The 18,794-nt window shown below is 41.8% G+C and overlaps 1 protein-coding gene across 1 annotated transcript in view; it reads left to right on the top strand.

The window, feature by feature from the left end:
- The window catches only part of LOC130367398 (transient receptor potential cation channel subfamily M member 7-like), a 141,721-nt gene that overhangs the window by 87,294 nt on the left and 35,633 nt on the right, over positions 1-18,794 (top strand). Inside the window, 8 exon segments of the mRNA XM_056569817.1 lie at positions 2,946-3,072; positions 3,487-3,668; positions 3,792-3,924; positions 6,691-7,580; positions 12,575-12,618; positions 13,346-13,439; positions 17,449-17,519; positions 17,628-17,665. Coding sequence (XP_056425792.1) covers positions 2,946-3,072; positions 3,487-3,668; positions 3,792-3,924; positions 6,691-7,580; positions 12,575-12,618; positions 13,346-13,439; positions 17,449-17,519; positions 17,628-17,665 — 1,579 coding nt within the window.

Genomic DNA, 18,794 nt, shown 5'->3' with positions numbered 1-18,794 from the left:
AATGTTCCCCATACTACATCATTGGTAGTGAGAGGGTTAATTGTTTACTCCTATAAATAAGCACCTTACCTTTTCTTGTCATGCCTGATGAAGCTGCACAATCGCAGTGAAACGTTGCATCTTGGGAATAAACCTTCTTTTATGCTACTTGGCTGTTCCATGAGTCTATCCTGCGCCTTGTTGAGTCGGCGTTCCGTTTGAAGCCATTCCTCTCCTTGATAACAATTGCAGGGACACACCTCCAACAAGTATCTGGGACAGATAAAAAAAAATCTGATACAGACATCTGTACTACCTGGAGTGGAGACTATCCTATTACACTCTTGTGCCCTGCAGGACAAATAATCCTTGTGAGTTAAGAGAAACAACTTATTCAGGTCCTCCAGGGAGTAAGTCAAGTTCAGATCACTTTACCAATTCAGGATAAAGGAAGGCTTTGCTTCTAAAGACCTGGGGTCCAGCAGCAATGCATAAACCATGGAAATGGAAAGGCATGGAGGGGAGGAGCTAACACAGAGATGTTTAAAAGGCAAGAGGGGCCTATGTAGCGACTCCTTGAGTGAGAGGGAGTCGGTGATACAACAGTCAAGCCCTGTGAGAAGAGGCAGCTAATGATGAAAGGAGTTTCAACCTCGAGGAAGACTCTTTTCAGTCTGACAACATGCTCTCTGCTGACACCTCTGTCCATGTCAGGGACTGTCCAGAGCAGGATAGGTTTGCTGTGGGGATTTGCTCAGTTCCTGATATAGACAGAGGTGTCAGCAGAGAGCACTGTGGTCACACAGAAAAGAAATTCAAAAAGAAAAGAACTTCCTCAGGAGAATACAGCAGCTGATAAGTACTGGAAGGATTAAGATTTTTAATAGATGTAATTTACAAATCTGTTTAACTTTCTGGCACCAGTTGCTTTTAAACAAATTTTTCCACCAGAGTACCCCTTTGAGCCTAAATCACAATTCAACATCACAATTCACATTTAACATGTGCAAAAAGTGTGTCATACACAGCCAGATTGTTGAGTTGTACTGAGGATTTAGTAGCTTTTGTATGTCACATTTCAATAAACAATTTCACAGATCTTTGTAGAGACCCAGATTCATAGGCAGGGCTTTATTTGCCATTAGGTACCCGAAGGCCTGTGCCAAGGGCAGCACCGCTTTAGGGCTTATCTATAGCTGCAAGTTTTACCTGGAGATTATCATTTGCAGCCACTAATTATGTTGTGCATTTGTCTGTGATTTTACTAAATTCTGTGCATAGGGGTGAGATCCATTGTGAATCTACAACAAATATTTGCTTGTCGTGCTGTGTATTTGTGACAGATCTGCAGGAAATAAATTCTGGCCCCGTGCATAGGGGATTTCATACCAAATATCTTACACACTTGCATTTTGATAACTCTTAGACCTCATGTGCAGAGCAGGACACACAAAGGCTGTACAGTAATATACAAGGTCCCAACAGTTCCATGTTATGAAGCCATAGGGACTTGGTATGACGCTGTACGATGATTCCATGAGGCACTACATTCTCCTCTAGTAGTAAGGCTGCTAAGGGGTAAATACATTTTCACTATTTTATGCTATAGATTTATCCTACATTTCTACATAAAAGCCAACTATTTAAAAAACATATTCAAAATATAAGGTCAAATATGAACAGCTAAATAATATGGGCAGTGAGCGGGGGCACCTATTGCAGTGCAATTCTTACTGGAATGTCTCTTTATAATGCAAAAAAACTAAGATTATGTTCACACAGAAAAAATATTAGCAAATAGTTAACTTATTCATAACAGAATAGGCATGCCTTACAACCAGATTTGTTATTTGTTGCCCAGGATATCCAACAGAATTTACCTTATTTTAAAAAAGCCGAAATCCAAACAAAAAATTAGCAACAAAGGAAGATTAGACAGATTATGAGGTTTATTTCTTCTGACAATCTTGTATGTTTCTATGTTACACTTTTAGGACAAAACTAACAGGCCGCGAATTTGAATATTTGCACTCAATAAAAACATTTTGAAATAATAATAATATTCCTATTGATCACTCCATCATTATTAAACATGTAAGGAATTTCTCTTGTCACGTTTTGGGGCTATATCACCTGTATGTATGTTGGAATTCCCGCAAAATGGTTTGCAGGATTTGACTACATTTTTGAGTCCTTTAAAGGGGTACTACCGTGTTGACAACTTATCCGCTATCTAAAGGATAGGGGATAAGTTGCCTGATCGCGCGGGGTCCCGCCGCTGGGGACCCCCGCGATCTCACACACAGCACCCCGCTCTCATCAGGCCCCGAAGCTAACATCCGCTCCAGGTCTGATGACGGGGCTGGTGATCGTGACGTCACAGCTCCACCCCCGTGTGACATCACGCTCCGCCCCTCAATGCAAGTCTATGGCAGGGGGCGAGACAGCTGTCTCGCCCCTGCCATAGACTTACATTGAGGGGGCGGAGCGTGATGTCACATGGGGGTGGAGCCGTGACATCACGATACTCCAGGCCCCGTGATCGGCAGTCATCAGACCCGGAGCGAACATCGCTCCGGGGCCTGATGAGAGCGGGGTGCTGCGCACAAGATCGCGGGGGTCCCCAGGAGCGGGACCCCGTGCAATCAGGCAACTTATCTCCTATCCTTTAGATAGGGGATAAGTTGTCAGCACGGTAGTACCCCTTTAAACAAAATATATATGCTCAAGAAACAGACCAAATGTTGTCACTAGTAGACTATGTATGGTCTTTTAAAGTCTGTGGGCACAAAGAGGGTACTTCATGGTACACCTTTTGAAGTTTTTCAGACATGCAAATGCTATGTAGACCCAAATCGTTATGTGAAAGGGGCTTAAAACTATTGTCAATAAGATTCACTCATCTTACCTATCTAGAATGTTTTTAATATATCTTAAAGTTTAAATCTGTTTGTTTCTTTAACAAGTTTGTGCCAATGACACGGTCACTCACGACCTCTGCGTTACTGGAAGTTGGCTGCATGGCTTTCTGCAAGCTGTTTATGTGTTCATGCAGTATATTATTATGGTCAACCTACTCATTGCTATATTTAAGTAAGTAAAATCATTTTTAACTGCATTTTTATTGCTTGTTATGAAATTGCTTTTTACACAACTATTACAATATGGGCCCAAGAATAAATATTTTTTTTCTCGGTCAATAAAACCATTGTTATTTTAAGCGGACAATATTCCCATCATTAAAAAGGATTCTTTTGATTAAAACTTAACTTTTTATTACCTTGTCCATCTAATCTTACATGATGATACCCAGGTAACAGGCAGAGGAAACCATAGAAGTCCTGAGAAGTCTCAGTTCTCATTCACACAACATTTTCTTTTATTTCTTTATTACAATTATTGGATTTTGTTGCCTCATCTGCAGCTTTAGTCATATCTAATATGTACATGACCCAATTTGGTATTGTAAGTTGTTGGTAATATGTGATTTTATGTTTTTTTTTTCAGTAATATATACAGTGAGTGTAAGAGAATGTCTGATCATCTGTGGAAGTTTCAGCGCTATTATTTTGTCATGTTATACCACAATAAGCCTGTGCTTCCTCCACCTTTTATTCTTCTCAGTCATTTGACAGCTGCCATAAACTGGCTGTGTGGATGGAAAAAGAAACCAAAATCTCTGGGACCACGTATGTGAAATCTATAGCTTTACATTGGATTGTAACATGAACATTTAGCTTACCGTTGCAAAAATACAACAGAACAAGGATCCTGTTGTTATAATCTCTGATCTTGTTGATCTTTGCCTGCAGAACTTTTCCTGACTGAAGAAGAATTAAAGAGGCTGCACGAGTTTGAAGAAAAATGTTTACAGATCTATTTTAAAGACAAGAAAGATGATAATGACTCAAAAAGTGAGGAAAAAATTCGAGTTACATCAGCAAGGTACTGTTTATTGGAAAAGGGAATCTAGATGCTGAGGATACGCCAGTATAACAGATATAAGCTAGAGCCCATAGCCCAAGCAACTCCCTCTAACCACACCCAAGTCACGCCCCCAAACTACACCCTCATTCACACCCAATTGCGCACAGTATACCAGTATACAAGGAGAATTATCACCATACATATTACCGCCATACTGTTCCCATATCTAACCAAAACTAAGATCAATATTACCAATAATACCAGTACAATAAACTAAAATTCTCAGCATCTCCAAACAAATGAAACATGTGCACATTTGCACACTGCTAGTTTTGTGTGTTACCAGTAGGAACAAATAATAACGCCATACAATGATGACCACCACCACCATTACCACTGACTAATAACACTATGTTTGTTACTGAATAAAATAAACTGTACAAAAGACCATATTCCCAAATACATTCACCATACAGAGGTAGATGCCAGCTGTTCACAGGATCTGTATACCAATTAAGTGTTTATATACAGGACCATATAGAAGTATATACCAGCTGTACACAGGCTCTGTATACCATATAAGTGATTATATACAGGACCATATAGAGGTAATAGGCAGAAAAATCTACTAAAGCAAATCAGCGGCGCCTTCTTTCGTTTTCTTCTCCATTCAGATCAGACCAACATGACGGCTTCTTCCAGCCAAAACTTCATCTCTTTGGCACCTGCAGGACAAACATGTTAGACTCCGCATTTTTCCAGTGCCCTCCTTTACACAATATTCCCATCCATAGGCCTCCACACTATAAAAATGCCCTCTTGGTGTCCTGCTCAGTAAAAATGGACACATAGGTACCCAAGTAATCAGGTATGTAGGTAGGTAGTTAAGTAGCCATTTTTTTAGGCAAGTAGGTAGGTAGTCAAGTATGTAGCTAGTCAGTTAGGTTGGCATGTATGTAGATAAGTTAGGTTGCCCAGTATGACAGTAGGCGAGTGTTTTCCAACCAGGGTGCCTTTAGCTGTTGCAATACTATAACTCTCAGCATGCTCAAACAGCATTTGGCTGTCTAGGCATGCTGGGAGTTGTAGTTTTGCAACACCTGGATGCACCCTGATTGTGATACACTGCCTTGGAAGGCTTCCAATTCCCCAACTAATTTACCTCAAGCTGTTGCAAAACTGCAACTCTCAGTTCGCTCTAAAAGTCTTTGGCTGTCTGTTCATGCTGAAAGTTGTAGTTTTGCAATGTCTGGAGGCACTCTGGTTGTGGAACACTGTCTTTGAAGCCTTTCAATGCAGTGTTTTTTTTTTTTTTTTTTTTACAAAAAAAGATGTTGCTAAACTGCAACTCCCAGCAAGCCCAGTCTGGGCATGCTGAGAGTTGTAGTTTTCCTACATCTACAGAGGGACATAAGATGGCAGTGGGGTCTTGGTGTGGCCAACACCTCTACCCCATCTCTTCACCATGTGGGTCAATGTAGGCAGCATAGTTCCCCCACATTAGATAGGCAGCATAGTTTCCCCACATTAATTAGGCAGCATAGTTTCCCCACATTAGGTAGGCAACATAGTTTCCTCACATTAGGTAGCACTGTTTCACCACATTAGGTAGCACAGTTTCCCCACATTAGGTAGCACAGTTTCCCAACATTAGGGAGCGCAGTTTCCCCACATTAGGTAGCAGTTTCCCTACATTAGGAAGCAGTTTACCTACATTAGGAAGCAGCTTCCCCACATTAGGAATCAGTTTTCCCACATTAGGAAGCAGTTTCCCCACACTAGGAAGCTGTTTCTCCACATTAGGTAGCAGTTTCCCCACATTAGGTAGCAGTTTCCCCACATTAGGTAGCAGTTTCCCCACATTAGGAAACTTTTTCCCCACATTAGATAGCATAGCCCCCCCCTGACATGGGCAGACATACACACACAGACACATTCACCTGGCAGCGCTTCTTTTCTCCTGATGAGTGACGTCACTGATGTCCTCCTGCGTGGTGCCCCTCATCAGACCCAGGCCAGCCGGCTCAGTGTCTAAAAGTGGGCGCTGTGCTATTGTGCCCGCTTTAAAACAGTGAGCGGTATGGGCCCCAAGACCCGGGGCTATAGCCCCATTAGCCCCTCCCCCTGGCAACACCCCTGCTGTTTAGCAATATTTATATCCACAAAATTTATAGATATATAAATATCCAATAAGAACAGCACCTCCAGAAATGTCAAGAAAAAAAGAAATTGGGGTGCCCGCATATTCTGAACCTCGGTCCACTGGTTCCTCAATGCATACAAAACTATAGAAGCAGCACACCACAGGTAGATTTCAAAGGAACGGTGAATTTATTCCATGATGTGAGAGACTACGTTTCTCCAGCCTCACGCTGGCTTTCTCAAGTCCCTTGAGAAAGCCAGCGTGAGGCTGGAGAAACGTAGTCTCTCACATCATGGAATAAATTCACCGTTCCTTTGAAATCTACCTGTGGTGTGCTGCTTCTATAGTTTTGTATAGATAGATATATAGATAGATAGATAGCTTAATAGTATTTAACCAAAAAGATGTATATATATATATATATATATATATATACACACACAGTTGGTTTATACCAAAAACTGTCGGTGTAGTTCCTGAAGCCAGATATCAATCATAGACCATCTCTTCCATACACACATCCTAATGTTACCAGGTGGTGTCCAGCTTCCAAATGCTCTGTGTTCTTGACAATCATATGAATGTTCACATTGGTTCAAAGACATCCAATACATTCTACTATGTACTTTCTATTTTTCTAGAGTGGAAGATATGTTTGAGGACATGCAGGATGTCAGAGATCATGTCAACTCCATTACAAATTTACTTCACCATTTAGATGATCACATTGGGCACCTACAGGATCTCTCAGGGCTTACATTGGACTCTGTAAAAACTCTTACTGCACAGAAAGCCATGGAATCCAAAAGAAGCCAAAGCATGATGTCTATTGATTTGAGCCTCTCAAAGCAAACCACTGATGATGGACTTGGACAGTCAACCACATGGAAGAAGAGCAAAAGTAGCCAAATTTGGAGTCGTTCCTTTTCACAATCTGGTCTAGAAAAGCATTTTAAAGCTTCCAGTTCACTGCAAAGGATCAGGGGGTCAGATTTTGCTCCAGTAAAAAATTCTTTGTTTCCCTTATCTGATCATCTTCTGGAAATCGAGCATGGAGCTGTCTATGATAGTAACATAGAATATGATGACAATCACAAATCTCTAAAAAGCGGGCCTCATATAACACATGAAGTATCAACCCACAATTCTTCTCCCCAAACTAAACAAAAGCCCATTCCAGATTCAGCAACTGTTCTTTTAAAAAAGAGTCCAGAAGAAGTCATTCCAAAATGTCAGGACTTAGTCGGTTCAACACTGCTTGAAAAGACTTTCAAAGAGGAAGGATTTGTTAATTGTGCATTTACAGATGATGACAATAAAGTCATTTATGAAAATGTCACTGGAGATGGTGGTCAACATGGTAAATTATCTTTTAAACCACAAGCTAAGGTAGCTGAACAGTCACCATCAGAAGTGTCACCATATGGCGACAGCCATGACGCTGTTGTCAAAAAATCTAAAGATGAACAGAGTAACAATAATAAACTTACCGGAGTATTTCATAAACTATGGAAACATTCTAAACACCCAGGTAATATCACAGTCGTTTCCTTGCCTCATTTGAAGTCAGCATTAAAACATGTGCAAAATTGGAGACAAAATCAAATCTGATTATTTTAAAGCATATAGCATCTTAACACAATTAATAATGATTATGATGGCAGAACTATTGGAGAGTCTTGTTTGTCTTCTTGGTATTACATAAAGGTGCACTCCAGTGGAAAACAATTTTTTTTCATATCAACTGACGCCAGAAAGTTAAACAGATTTGTTAATTACTTTTATTTAGAAATCTTAATCCTTCCAGTACTTATCAGCTGCTGTATACTACAGAGGAGGTTGTATTTCTTTCTGGAGTTCATTTCTGTCTGACCACAGTGCTCTCTGCTGACACCTCTGTCCATGTCAGGAACTGTGCAAAGTACAAGGAAATCCCCATAGCAAACCTCTCCTGCTCTGGACAGTTCCTGACATGGACAGAGGTGTCCTCAGAGAGCAGTTGTGGAGCATTCAGCAGTTGATAAGTCCTGGAAGGATTAAGATTTGTAAATAGAAGTCATGTACAAATCTGTTTAACTTTCTGACACCAGTTGACTTGAAAAATGATGTTTTCCACCGGAGTACCCCTTTAAATGTTTGAGTTGTGTGTAGCTTTAGCTGCTGCATTAGTTAACCAAAGTGACCAGATGACATATACTAAACAGCTTGTTAAAATATTTGGTTCACAATGTTTCTAGTATATGACTGTTTTTTTTCTAACTGTAGCATAGTTTATCTCTGGTGTCTTATAGCTTTTTTTTCACAGTTTCATGTAAGCAATGCTAGGAACACATATATGGACATTTATCAACGGGTTTAGTCAGGTTTTCTTTACTATAATTGTCGCAAAATAGTCGCAACTGCGACTACGCAATTTTTCTTGCGACATTTTGACTGGAAAGCGAGAAAAGCAAGTTTTCCTAAAATTTACTATGTAGTAATAATTTTAAAATGGACTACGGGGAGTCAGGTATTTATTAACTGCGACAGTCGCAACTGCAAAAAAAAAAGTCACAACAGGGTTAAAAATGTACTAAATTTACTCCAGCTCAAACATGGAGCAGAAAAAGCTACTACCAAAGTAAAAAAGGAAAAATTGCTTACGTGAAAGAAAATTATCAACAGGCTGAAACCAGTTGATAAATAAAATGCACATAAGCAAAAAAAAAAGTAAGGAAAAAATTACTAAAAAAAAGAATACATAAGCAAACATTGATAAATGTCCCTCATAGAGCCTACCTTTTGTACCATGTGGTAATAACACATGTTGTCTTAAAAGTAGAGATCCCCCAAAAAATTGCTCTGTGTAAAGCAAATAAAATGCTAATTTCGGATCATTTCAGTGTTATCTGCTAAAAACTATAACCACAATTCTCCAGGAGGTCTTAGGGCCTCAACTAGAAATAACAACTCTCCTTTAGGGCTATATCCCTGCAGAGATAACCCTAAACTGAAGACCCCACTTACTTAATAAAACTTAACCTTTAATATTGCAACAGATAAAATAGTTGTGAAAATATTTATTACCACTGGGTGGCAGGAGTGATTAAATTTACGTGTACTGTATCATAGAATTAACAAATACATTAATTAATTGTTTTCAGTACAGTGTCCCTATATGAGACTACTTTAGTTGATTACTGTTAGGCTGGGTTCACATATGTCTGGCATCCGACGTAAGTGAACTCAGCCTAGATCTCGATGCAACTGATGCCACAACTGATGACAAGCTGTCATCAGTTGTATGGCATCCGGCGTCCATTGTTTCTGGATGGTAGACTCAGCAAGCTTCCGGTGTCCAACCATCCGGCATCAAAATTGAGAAGCTGGATGATTGTTAACTGTCCCATTTAAATGAATGGGATCAGTTCTAGCATCCAGCACGCCAGAGGGAAAATATGCTGGATGCCTGATACGTGTGAACTCAGCCTTTCCGAGCTGTTAGGTATTGTTTTTAACTATGATACAGTGACGAGCTAAAACATTAGCACTGTCAGGATTTGGCAGGCTGGAGGTGGATCCTCTGTGTCAGAGAGGGATTGGCGTGGACCGTGTCGGTGGACCGGTTCTAAGTTGCTACAGGTATTCACCAGAGCCCGCCGCAAAGCGGGATGGACTTGCAGCGGCGGTAGCAACCAGGTCGTATCCACCGGCAACGGCTCAACCTCTCTGACTGCTGAGATAGGCGCGGTACAAGGGTTTAGACAAGAGCAGGGTCGGACGTAGCAGAAGGTCAGGGCAGGCAGCAAGGATCGTAGTCAGGGGCAACGGCAAGAGGTCTGGAACACAGGCTAGGAACACACAAGGAACGCTTTCACTGGCACAATGGCAACAAGATCCGGCAAGGAAGTGCAGGGGACGTGAGGTATTATAGGGAAGTGCACAGGTGAAGACGCTAATTAAAACCCATGCGCCAATCAGTGGCGCACCGGCCCTTTAAATCGCAAAGACCCGGCGTGCGCGCGCCCTAGGGAGCGGGGCCGCGCGCGCCGGGACAGCACAGACGGGGAACGAGTCTGGTAAGCGGGTCGGGATGCGCACCTCGAGCGGGTGCGTCCCGCATCGCGAATCGCATCCCGGCTGGGGACATTATCGCAGCGCACCCGGTCAGCGGGTCTGACCGGGGCGCTGTGAACAGGAGAACGCCGTGAGCGCTCCGGGGAGGAGCGGGGACCCGGAGCGCTCGGCGTAACAAGCACCATCCTCCCTGTTTTTTTTGTTTTTTTTAATCAGTTATAAGTCCAAATCCATTTAAGGATGATGATGGTGTTTTCCAGTTGCAATCAAAATGATTCACCACCTATTGCAATTTACAAACTTTCAGCTGTTTGCAACAAAACTAAAAAAAAAAAAAAACTTAAACAAAAAATAATTCAATTATTTTAAACAAAAACAATTCAATTTTAGCTTCTGACAGCATTCCTGGCTACTCTTTGCCTATTTTTCATGTACAGTGGTCTTCAGTTCACTGGTCTTCTTGGGTCTGCATGCTGCAATCATCTTCTTCAAATGCCACCAAAGATTTTCTTTAAGGTTCAAGTTAGCCGATTGCTATGGCCTCTCTGGAATCCTCTAGGTCTTCTGAAAACAGTATTAAGAATAGTAGTAAGAAGATCCCAACACTCACGAAGTTGAATGCAATAACTGAAGTGTTTATTCACATCTAGTTATAATAGTGGTACAGACAGAATGCTCTTCATTGCAGCAAGCCTTCCGCAGCTGAGAAGGTCTACTGTGTCGAAACGCGTTCTGTCTGTACCACTGTTATAATCAGATGGGAATAAACGCTTTAGTTATTACATCTTCTGGGATCTCCTAACTGCTGTTATTATTGGCTTTGATGCCATGACTACAAGCACCAACGCAGTTGTGCCAACACTTGCCTACTATCTTTTTTTGACAACAAGCCTTGGTGGATTTTAAAGGGGTACGCCGCCCCTAGCATCTTATCCCCTATCCAAAGGATAGGGGATAAGATGTCAGATCGCCTGGGTCCCGCTGCTGGGGACCCCTGGGATCTCCGCTGCGGCACCCTGCTATCATTACTGCACAGAGCAAACTTGCTCCATGCTCATGACATCACGGCCCGCCCTCAATACAAGGCTATGGGAGGGGGCGTGATGGCCCCCACGCCCCCTCCCATAGCCTTGCATGAAGAGGGCGCACTGTGACATCACGAGGGGGCAGAGCCGTGACGTCACAATGCTCTCCCCCTGTATCACCGGTTATTACGCACAGAGCGAGCGTGCTCTGTGCAGTAATGATAGCGGGGTGCCGCAGCGGAGGTCTCGGGGGTCCCCAGCAGCGGGACCCCGGTGATCTGACATCTTATCCCCTATCCTTTGGATAGGGGATAAGATGTCTAGGTGCAGAGTTCCCCTTTAAGGCATGCCTAGGATCATTGGGGGAGATTTATCAAAATTAGGGGAAAAGTTGACCAGTTGCCCATAGCAACCAATCAGATTGCTTCTTTAATTTTTCAGAGACCGTTCTAAAAAGGAAAGAAGCAATCTGATTGGTTGTTATGGGCAACTGCACCACTCTTCCTCTACACAGGCTTTGATACATTTCCTCCATTGCCCTGTTGGAAAATCCAGTGACAAACAAGCTTCATCTTCTGTACAGACGGAATTACGATTTCTTCTAGGATTTCCTGATATTTGATTAAATCCATCTGCCCTCCATGCGTTACGGGTTTACAGTGCCAGAGAAAGCAAAGTAGCTACAAAGCATTACTGAGCCAGCGCTATGCTTCATCGTAGGCTGGTTGTTTTTTCAGGATATGCACCATTCTACCTCCAGCAGACATATTGCTGATCCGCAGGCCCAAATTTATTTATTTTTTTTTCAATATCCCCAGAGAATAGGAAACCAAAAGTACCGTGGCTCATTTATATGGTTTTAAGACAACTTTTCTTGTGCTTTTGGTTTGTAGAGGTGCATGTTTTGCTGACCGGCATGAAGACCTTCAGCATTTTGTATTTGAATCTGGTGGCAGCCGGTGATAGCCACCTCTTTCTGTCACATCTGCCAAATTTGATCTTGAGAACTATGCTTCCATTGGAATCATTAGGGGCATTCAGTGCCTTTGTCTTTTTTTTTTTTTTTTCATTTTCCTTGTTTGTTCAAGGCAGTGACCACTTCTTTTTGAAGCACTCTCTAGATTTAGCCATATTTCTTTCTAACATGCCATCAAACTGACAATGAACAATGCTTTAGCCTGTTCCCCAAACCCCCCCCCCCCCCCCTGATGCTTGCGACAATACATGGTTTGTAATTGTAGAGTAGGGTACAGTAGGCTCTCATGAGGGTTTCCATTCAGGGGGATTAAATAATTATTTATTAAAAGGGTATAACCAATATTAAAAGTTATCCCCAATCGACAAGAAGGGGATAACAAGCTCATCTGAGAGGGTTCTATGGGGTTTCTAAACATTGCCAAGCTTTCATTGTAAAAAAGTTATTTCTGTTTCTCCCTTAATATAGGAATCGAGGATCCTGCTAGAAACAAAACTTTTTCTAAAACTGAGGTAATTGTTAATAAATGTTTCCAATAGGCACATTGGTGAAATATGTCAAGAACTAATATTTAACCTAATCAATGGCATAGAGATATTGCAGTAAGTATCAGGTTACTGACTTAGTATCTTAATTATTGTCCGAAAATGCTGATATAACCAATGAAATAGACACAGAAATCAGTTGACAAACGAGAAAAGTCTCATTTTGTTGGCTAATTGTAAGTCTTCGGAGGCCTAAAAAATCCACATTAGTCGCCCACACATATCGGGGAGGTATTACGGGGATGTGCAGCCGATCTGATAAGGTTTCCCACCATGGAATTAAATGTGATCTCAGAAGACCTCAGATATTGGTAATTGGTAGCTGCTCCTAATATACAGTGTAGGGAGTTTTACTCTTTTTTTATGGAGCAACACCAGATTGAAAAATAAATACTTCTATATTACTTCTGAAAAGTTTGGTGCAGGGGTTAGAAAAACATTCTTGTCCAGCGCTTTGTCCTATGCCAAGAAACAATAAACATAAAAAATGACAAATAAGGAAAATAATTTAACATGATCCAAACCCTGAGGGTTCAGGGTCACAGTTTTTTTTTTATTCCTGAATGATTTACAAAATAGCTGTTTAGTCCCTGTGAGGGTTCTAGTGGTTATGTACCGTATGTGCCTGTGGCAGTGTTACGAGAAGCCAATAATAACCCCCAAGGATAACATTTCTCTTGTTTTGTAATCACAGCCATGCCACAAGGATGAGGACACTCTCAGAAGATCACACTCATGTACAGAATTAAAGGAAATACAAACTTCTTTACAGACATCAAGAAGCGAGTGTATGTAATGTATTATACATATATTTATACGTGTTACTGCTTTGTGTAGACTTTCCACAGATAAAGTTTTATGGCAAACAAATGAGATATGTCATCAAACTGAGTACAGAGAGGATTCAACAACTTGGATTTTTAAAGATCTTGAGAAGAAAGTGTCCATTTCATCATGTTCTTGATGGAAAGCTGACCGGTGACCATGCATGCACAGTCACTCTATAAAGTAACTAACGGGAGATATCAAAAGAATTAGTAAAAGCCCCATCTATTTCAGTTTTTTGACAAATTAAAGGTTAATCCACCTTTAAATGTATCCCCTGTCCACAGGATATTGGATAGGTGTCTGAGTGCAAAGGTCCAACCGCTGGGACCCCCCCCCAATGTTCAGAAGGGGACCCACCTCTCCTCGCTAATGGCTCTGGCTCCCACTCTCCAAGATGGACTTGTCTTGATGGCAACAGGACGCTAAGTCTGTCACCGGCCGCAGCAGTGTCCTGCATCAGTCTGAGGTTGGCCTAGCATAACTGCCAAGATGAGTTCCTCTTGGAAGGTGGTATCCAGATCCCTTAGCAGGAAAAATTGGACCCTACTCTGAAGATCGTGTGGGGTTGAACTACAGCAATCAGACATTTATTCACTATCCTTTGACTAGGGGATGAGTTTTTGAAAGCTGGATAACCCCTATTAGTTCAGAAAAATCTAATATCCAAAAAATTATATTCATTTTTTATCCTTTATTCTCTTTCTGCAAAGTTACAATAGTAAATAAGACTTTACATATACAATAAGTAGCCTTTACTAACCTGTGCGATGTTCATTGTTTTTATCATTCATTTGTTCAAATAGTTTTTTTTTTTAATTCACATTAAAGGAAGGATAGGAGATAAGTTTTAGATCACGGGGGTCCGAGCACCTTGGCCCCCTGCAATATTCTGTACATAGCCCCTGCCCGAAGCGGAGGCCGCCACGCCCCCTCCATTAAGCTCTATGGGAGAGCCGAAGGTTGTCGAACGGTTCTCCCGTAGAACTATATGGATGGGGCGTGGTGACCTCTGCTCTGAGCGGGGGTCGTGACACGCTCCTGTGCTACAGCACAGAGGCTCCATACAGGAGTTTGCGGAGGGTCCCAGTGCTCGGACCCCCTGCGATTTAAAACTTATCTCCTATCCTTTGGGGATAAGTTTTTATGCATGAGACTTAAAGGGGTATTTCGTTGGGAAACTTTTTTTTTTAAGTCAACTGGTGCCGCTAGTAGCCCAGGGTCCCGGCTTTCATTAGCCACCGGGATCGGGTGCAGGGCGTACAGGTACGCCCTGCATCCTCAAGAGGTTAAAGGGGTACTTCCGTTGCAAACATTTTTTTTTTTAAATCAACTGGTGCCAAAAGTTAAAAAGATTTGTAAATTACTTCTATAAAAAAATCTGTACCCTTCCAGTACTTATTAGCTGCTGTATACTAGAGAGGAAAATCTTTTCTTTTTGGATTTCTTTTTTTTTTTGTCTGTCCACGGTGCTCTCTGCTGACACTCTGTCCATGTCAGGAACTGTCCAGAGCAGGAGAAAATCACCATAGTACACATATGCAGCTCTGGACAGTTCCTAAAATGGACAGAGGTGTCAGCAGAGAGCACTGTGGACAGACAGAGAAGAAATCCAAAAGAAAAGATTTTCCTCTCTAGTATACAGCAGCTAATAAGTACTGGAAGGGTAAATATTTTTTGATAGAAGTAATTTACAAATCTTTTTAACTTTTGGCGCCAGTTGATGTAAAAAAAAATGTTTTCCACGGAAGTACCCCTTTAACCTCTTAACTCCTTAATGACGAAGGACGTATATTTACGTCCTCCGCTGGCTCCCGTCAATGGCCGGGACCCATGGCTAATACAGGACATCACCGATCGCGGTCTGAAGCGAAAGTGAAAGTATCCCCGCTGCTCAGTCGGGCTGTTCGGGACAGCCGGGGTGAAATCGCGGCATCCCGAACAGCTTACAGGACACCGGGAGAGCCCTTACCTGCCTCCTCGGTGTCCGATCGTCGAATGACTGCTCCGTGCCTGAGATCCAGGCAGGAGCAGTCAAGCGCCGATAACACTGATCGCAGGCATGTTAATACATGCCAGTGATCTGTGTAAAAGATCAGTGTGTGCAGTGTTATAGGTCCCTATGGGAGCTATAACACTGCAAAAAAAAAAGTAAAAAAAAAGTGTTAATAAAGATCATTTAACCCCTTCCCTAATAAAAGTTTGAATCACCCCCCTTTTCCCATTAAAAAATAAAACAGTGTAAATAAAAATAAACATATGTGGTATCTCCGCGTGCGTAAATGTCCGAACTATAAAAATATATAATTAATTAAACCGCACGGTCAATGGCGTACACGTAAAAAAATTCCAAAGTCCAAAAAAGCGTATTTTTGGTCACTTTTTATACCATTAAAAAATGAATAAAAAGTGATCACAAAGTCAGATCAAAACAAAAATTGTACCGATAAAAACTTCAGATTATGGCGCAGAAAATGAGCCCTCATACCGCCCTGTACATGGAAAAATGTAAAAGTTATAGGGGTCGGAAGAGGACATTTTTAAACATTTTCCTGCATGTAGTTATGATATTTTCCAGAAGTACGACAAAATTAAACCTATATAAGTAGGGTACCATTTTAACCGTATGGACCTACAGAATAATGATAAGGTGTAATTTTTACCAAAATATGCACTGCGTAGAAACGGAAGCCCCCAAAAGTAACAAAATGGCGTTTTTTCTTCGATTTTGTCGCACAATGATTTTTTTTTCCGTTTCGCCGTGGATTTTTGGGTAATGTCACTGCAAAGTAGAATTGGTGGCACAAAAAAAATAAGCCATAATATGGAATTTTAGGTTCAAAATTGAAAGAGTTATGATTTTTAGAAGGTTATGAGGAAAAAATGAAAATGCAAAAACGGAAAAACCCTGAGTATATGGACCTATAAAGACCTTAGGAGTTTACAGTGCTTAAGAGGAATTTATTATTGAATTTAATGGGAGGGGAATAATTAAATATTTAGGAATTTCCCTCAAATGGCAATTGTAGTTGGCAAGGATGTTATCATTTAACTATGTTAGTGTGAAGAAGGGGAATTGAAGAACTGTACGAGAAAACTGAGCTCCGAAAAGCATCACAGAATATTGGTAAATTTTTTTCCTACTGGCTGGTCCCCCACCACTGCAGCTCCCAAGGTGCCCAGGTCCCCACTTATTGGCTTCCTTCTTGATGCAGAGGAAATGCCTGCTCAGCCAAGTCCTCGCCCCAGCAGGGACCTTCCTCGAACAGTGATTGGCTGAATGTGCATTTATTTGTGTCAAGATGGAGACCGGGAAATGGAAATCAGTGGAGACCTGAGCATCAGAACAGCTGCATCGAGGGATCAGGGAGGTGAGTGTCCCTCTGTTTTCACGCTATCCTGCCAGACAACTCTTATAATATTTCAGTTATAGATGTAGAAACATTCTTTAAAGAGTACCTCTCATCAAATAAACTTTTGATATATTTTAGATTAATGAATGTTGAATAACTTTCCAATAGCATGTTAATGAAAAATATTCTTCTTTCTATTGTATTTTTCCCGATCAGTCCTGTCAGCAAGCATTTCTGACTCATGCTGGAGTCCTAACCACTCAGAGCTGCCAGCCTGCTTTGTTCACAGCCAAACAGGCTGTGAACAAAGCAGGCTGGCAACTCTGAGTGTTCTCCTTTGTGAACAAAGCAGACTGGCAGCTCGTAGTGTTTAGGACTCCAGCATGAGTCTGAAATGCTTGCTGCCAGGACTGGTAGGGAGACCCCTAGTGGTCATTTCAAAGTGGAAAATGAAATAGAAAGAAGCATATTTTTTAATAACATGCAATTGGAAAGTTATTCTGCATACATTAATCTATAATATATCAAAAGTTTTTTTGATGAGAGGTACCCATTAAGACCAAATAATAATAATCCATATTTGATTTTCCCTCCTCTGTCCATATTCTTTTCTATGTAGTTGATTTGGATAATAGTTCGATGTCATTTGAAGACCTGCAGACGACAGACTCTACAGCAGCATTACTAAAGGTCTGTATGATCCCTGAACATCTAATATACAAACTGACAGCATACCTGATATGCCTAGAGATAACCCCAATACCATGATCAATTCAATGTTCTCCTTTTTGGACACAGGGCCAGTATAACAGCCGATACTCTTCAAGCCACAAGTTGTAAGTTTACTTTGTTTTATGAATTTTCAATATTGTAGAATGTTTGTAAAAATCTGCACAGAAAGTATATTAAAGTAGACAGAAAATAGAAGATGGGGCATGACTGTCTTGTCACTTATTTGCCAAAAGGTAAAATGCCATGCGCTGGTACTGATTCGACAAGTCATTTAGTTTTTGTGCTAGATTTCTCTCAGTGGTGCACGCCATGTGGTAAGTTTGTGCATCTTGCTTAATATGTTATTTGCTTTTCCCACACTTGCTTTTCATTACCTTACTTTACACCAATGTTTGGTGCCAAAATAAAGGTGCATGTTGTTTAAGGAGTACTGTAGTGCTGTAAAACTTATCAAAAGGATGTATCTCTATGGGAGAGCCGGATATACAGTGGTCCCTCAACATACGATGGAAATCCATTCCAAACGGACCATCGTTTGTTGAAACCATCGTATGTTGAGGGATCCGTGCAATGTAAAGTATAGGACAGTGGTCTACAACCTGCGGACCTCCAGATGTTGCAAAACTACAACACCCAGCATGCCCGGACAGCCGTTGGCTGTCCGGGCATGCTGGATGTTGTAGTTTTGCAACATCTGGAGGTCCGTAGGTTGTAGACCACTGTTAGAGGAAGTTGTACTCACCTGTTCCCCCCGCTCCGGACCGTCACCGCTCGCCACCACTGCCCGGGATGTCGCTGTCCATCGCTGCCGCCGAGTCCCCGACGCTCCGGTAAGACCTCTGCTTCCCCGACATCCGCGCTCTCCGTCGCCGCCATCACGTCGCTATGCATGCCGCTCCTATTGGATGACGGGATGGCGTGCGCAGGGACGTGATGATGTCAATGGAGAGCGCCGACGATGCAGAGGATCCCGAAGAGGACGCGCCGGAGCCCCGAGGACAGGTAAGTGATCGTCAGTGGACCACACGGGGCACCGTAAACGGCTATCCGGCGGCAGCTGAAGCACTCTACGCTGCCGGATAGCCTTTTATGCGATGGCCCCGACATAAAAAAGCATCGTATGTTGATGCTGCCTTCAACATGCGATGGCCTCTGAGAGGCCATCGCATGTTGAAATTATCGTATGTCGGGGCCATCGTAGGTCGAGGCCTGTATCTCTGGCATTCCTATAGA

This window comes from Hyla sarda, chromosome 4 (genome assembly GCF_029499605.1).
Source record: "Hyla sarda isolate aHylSar1 chromosome 4, aHylSar1.hap1, whole genome shotgun sequence".
NCBI lineage: Eukaryota > Metazoa > Chordata > Amphibia > Anura > Hylidae > Hyla > Hyla sarda.
Note: the sequence above shows the minus strand (reverse complement) of the source record. Positions and strands in the feature narration are given on the sequence as shown.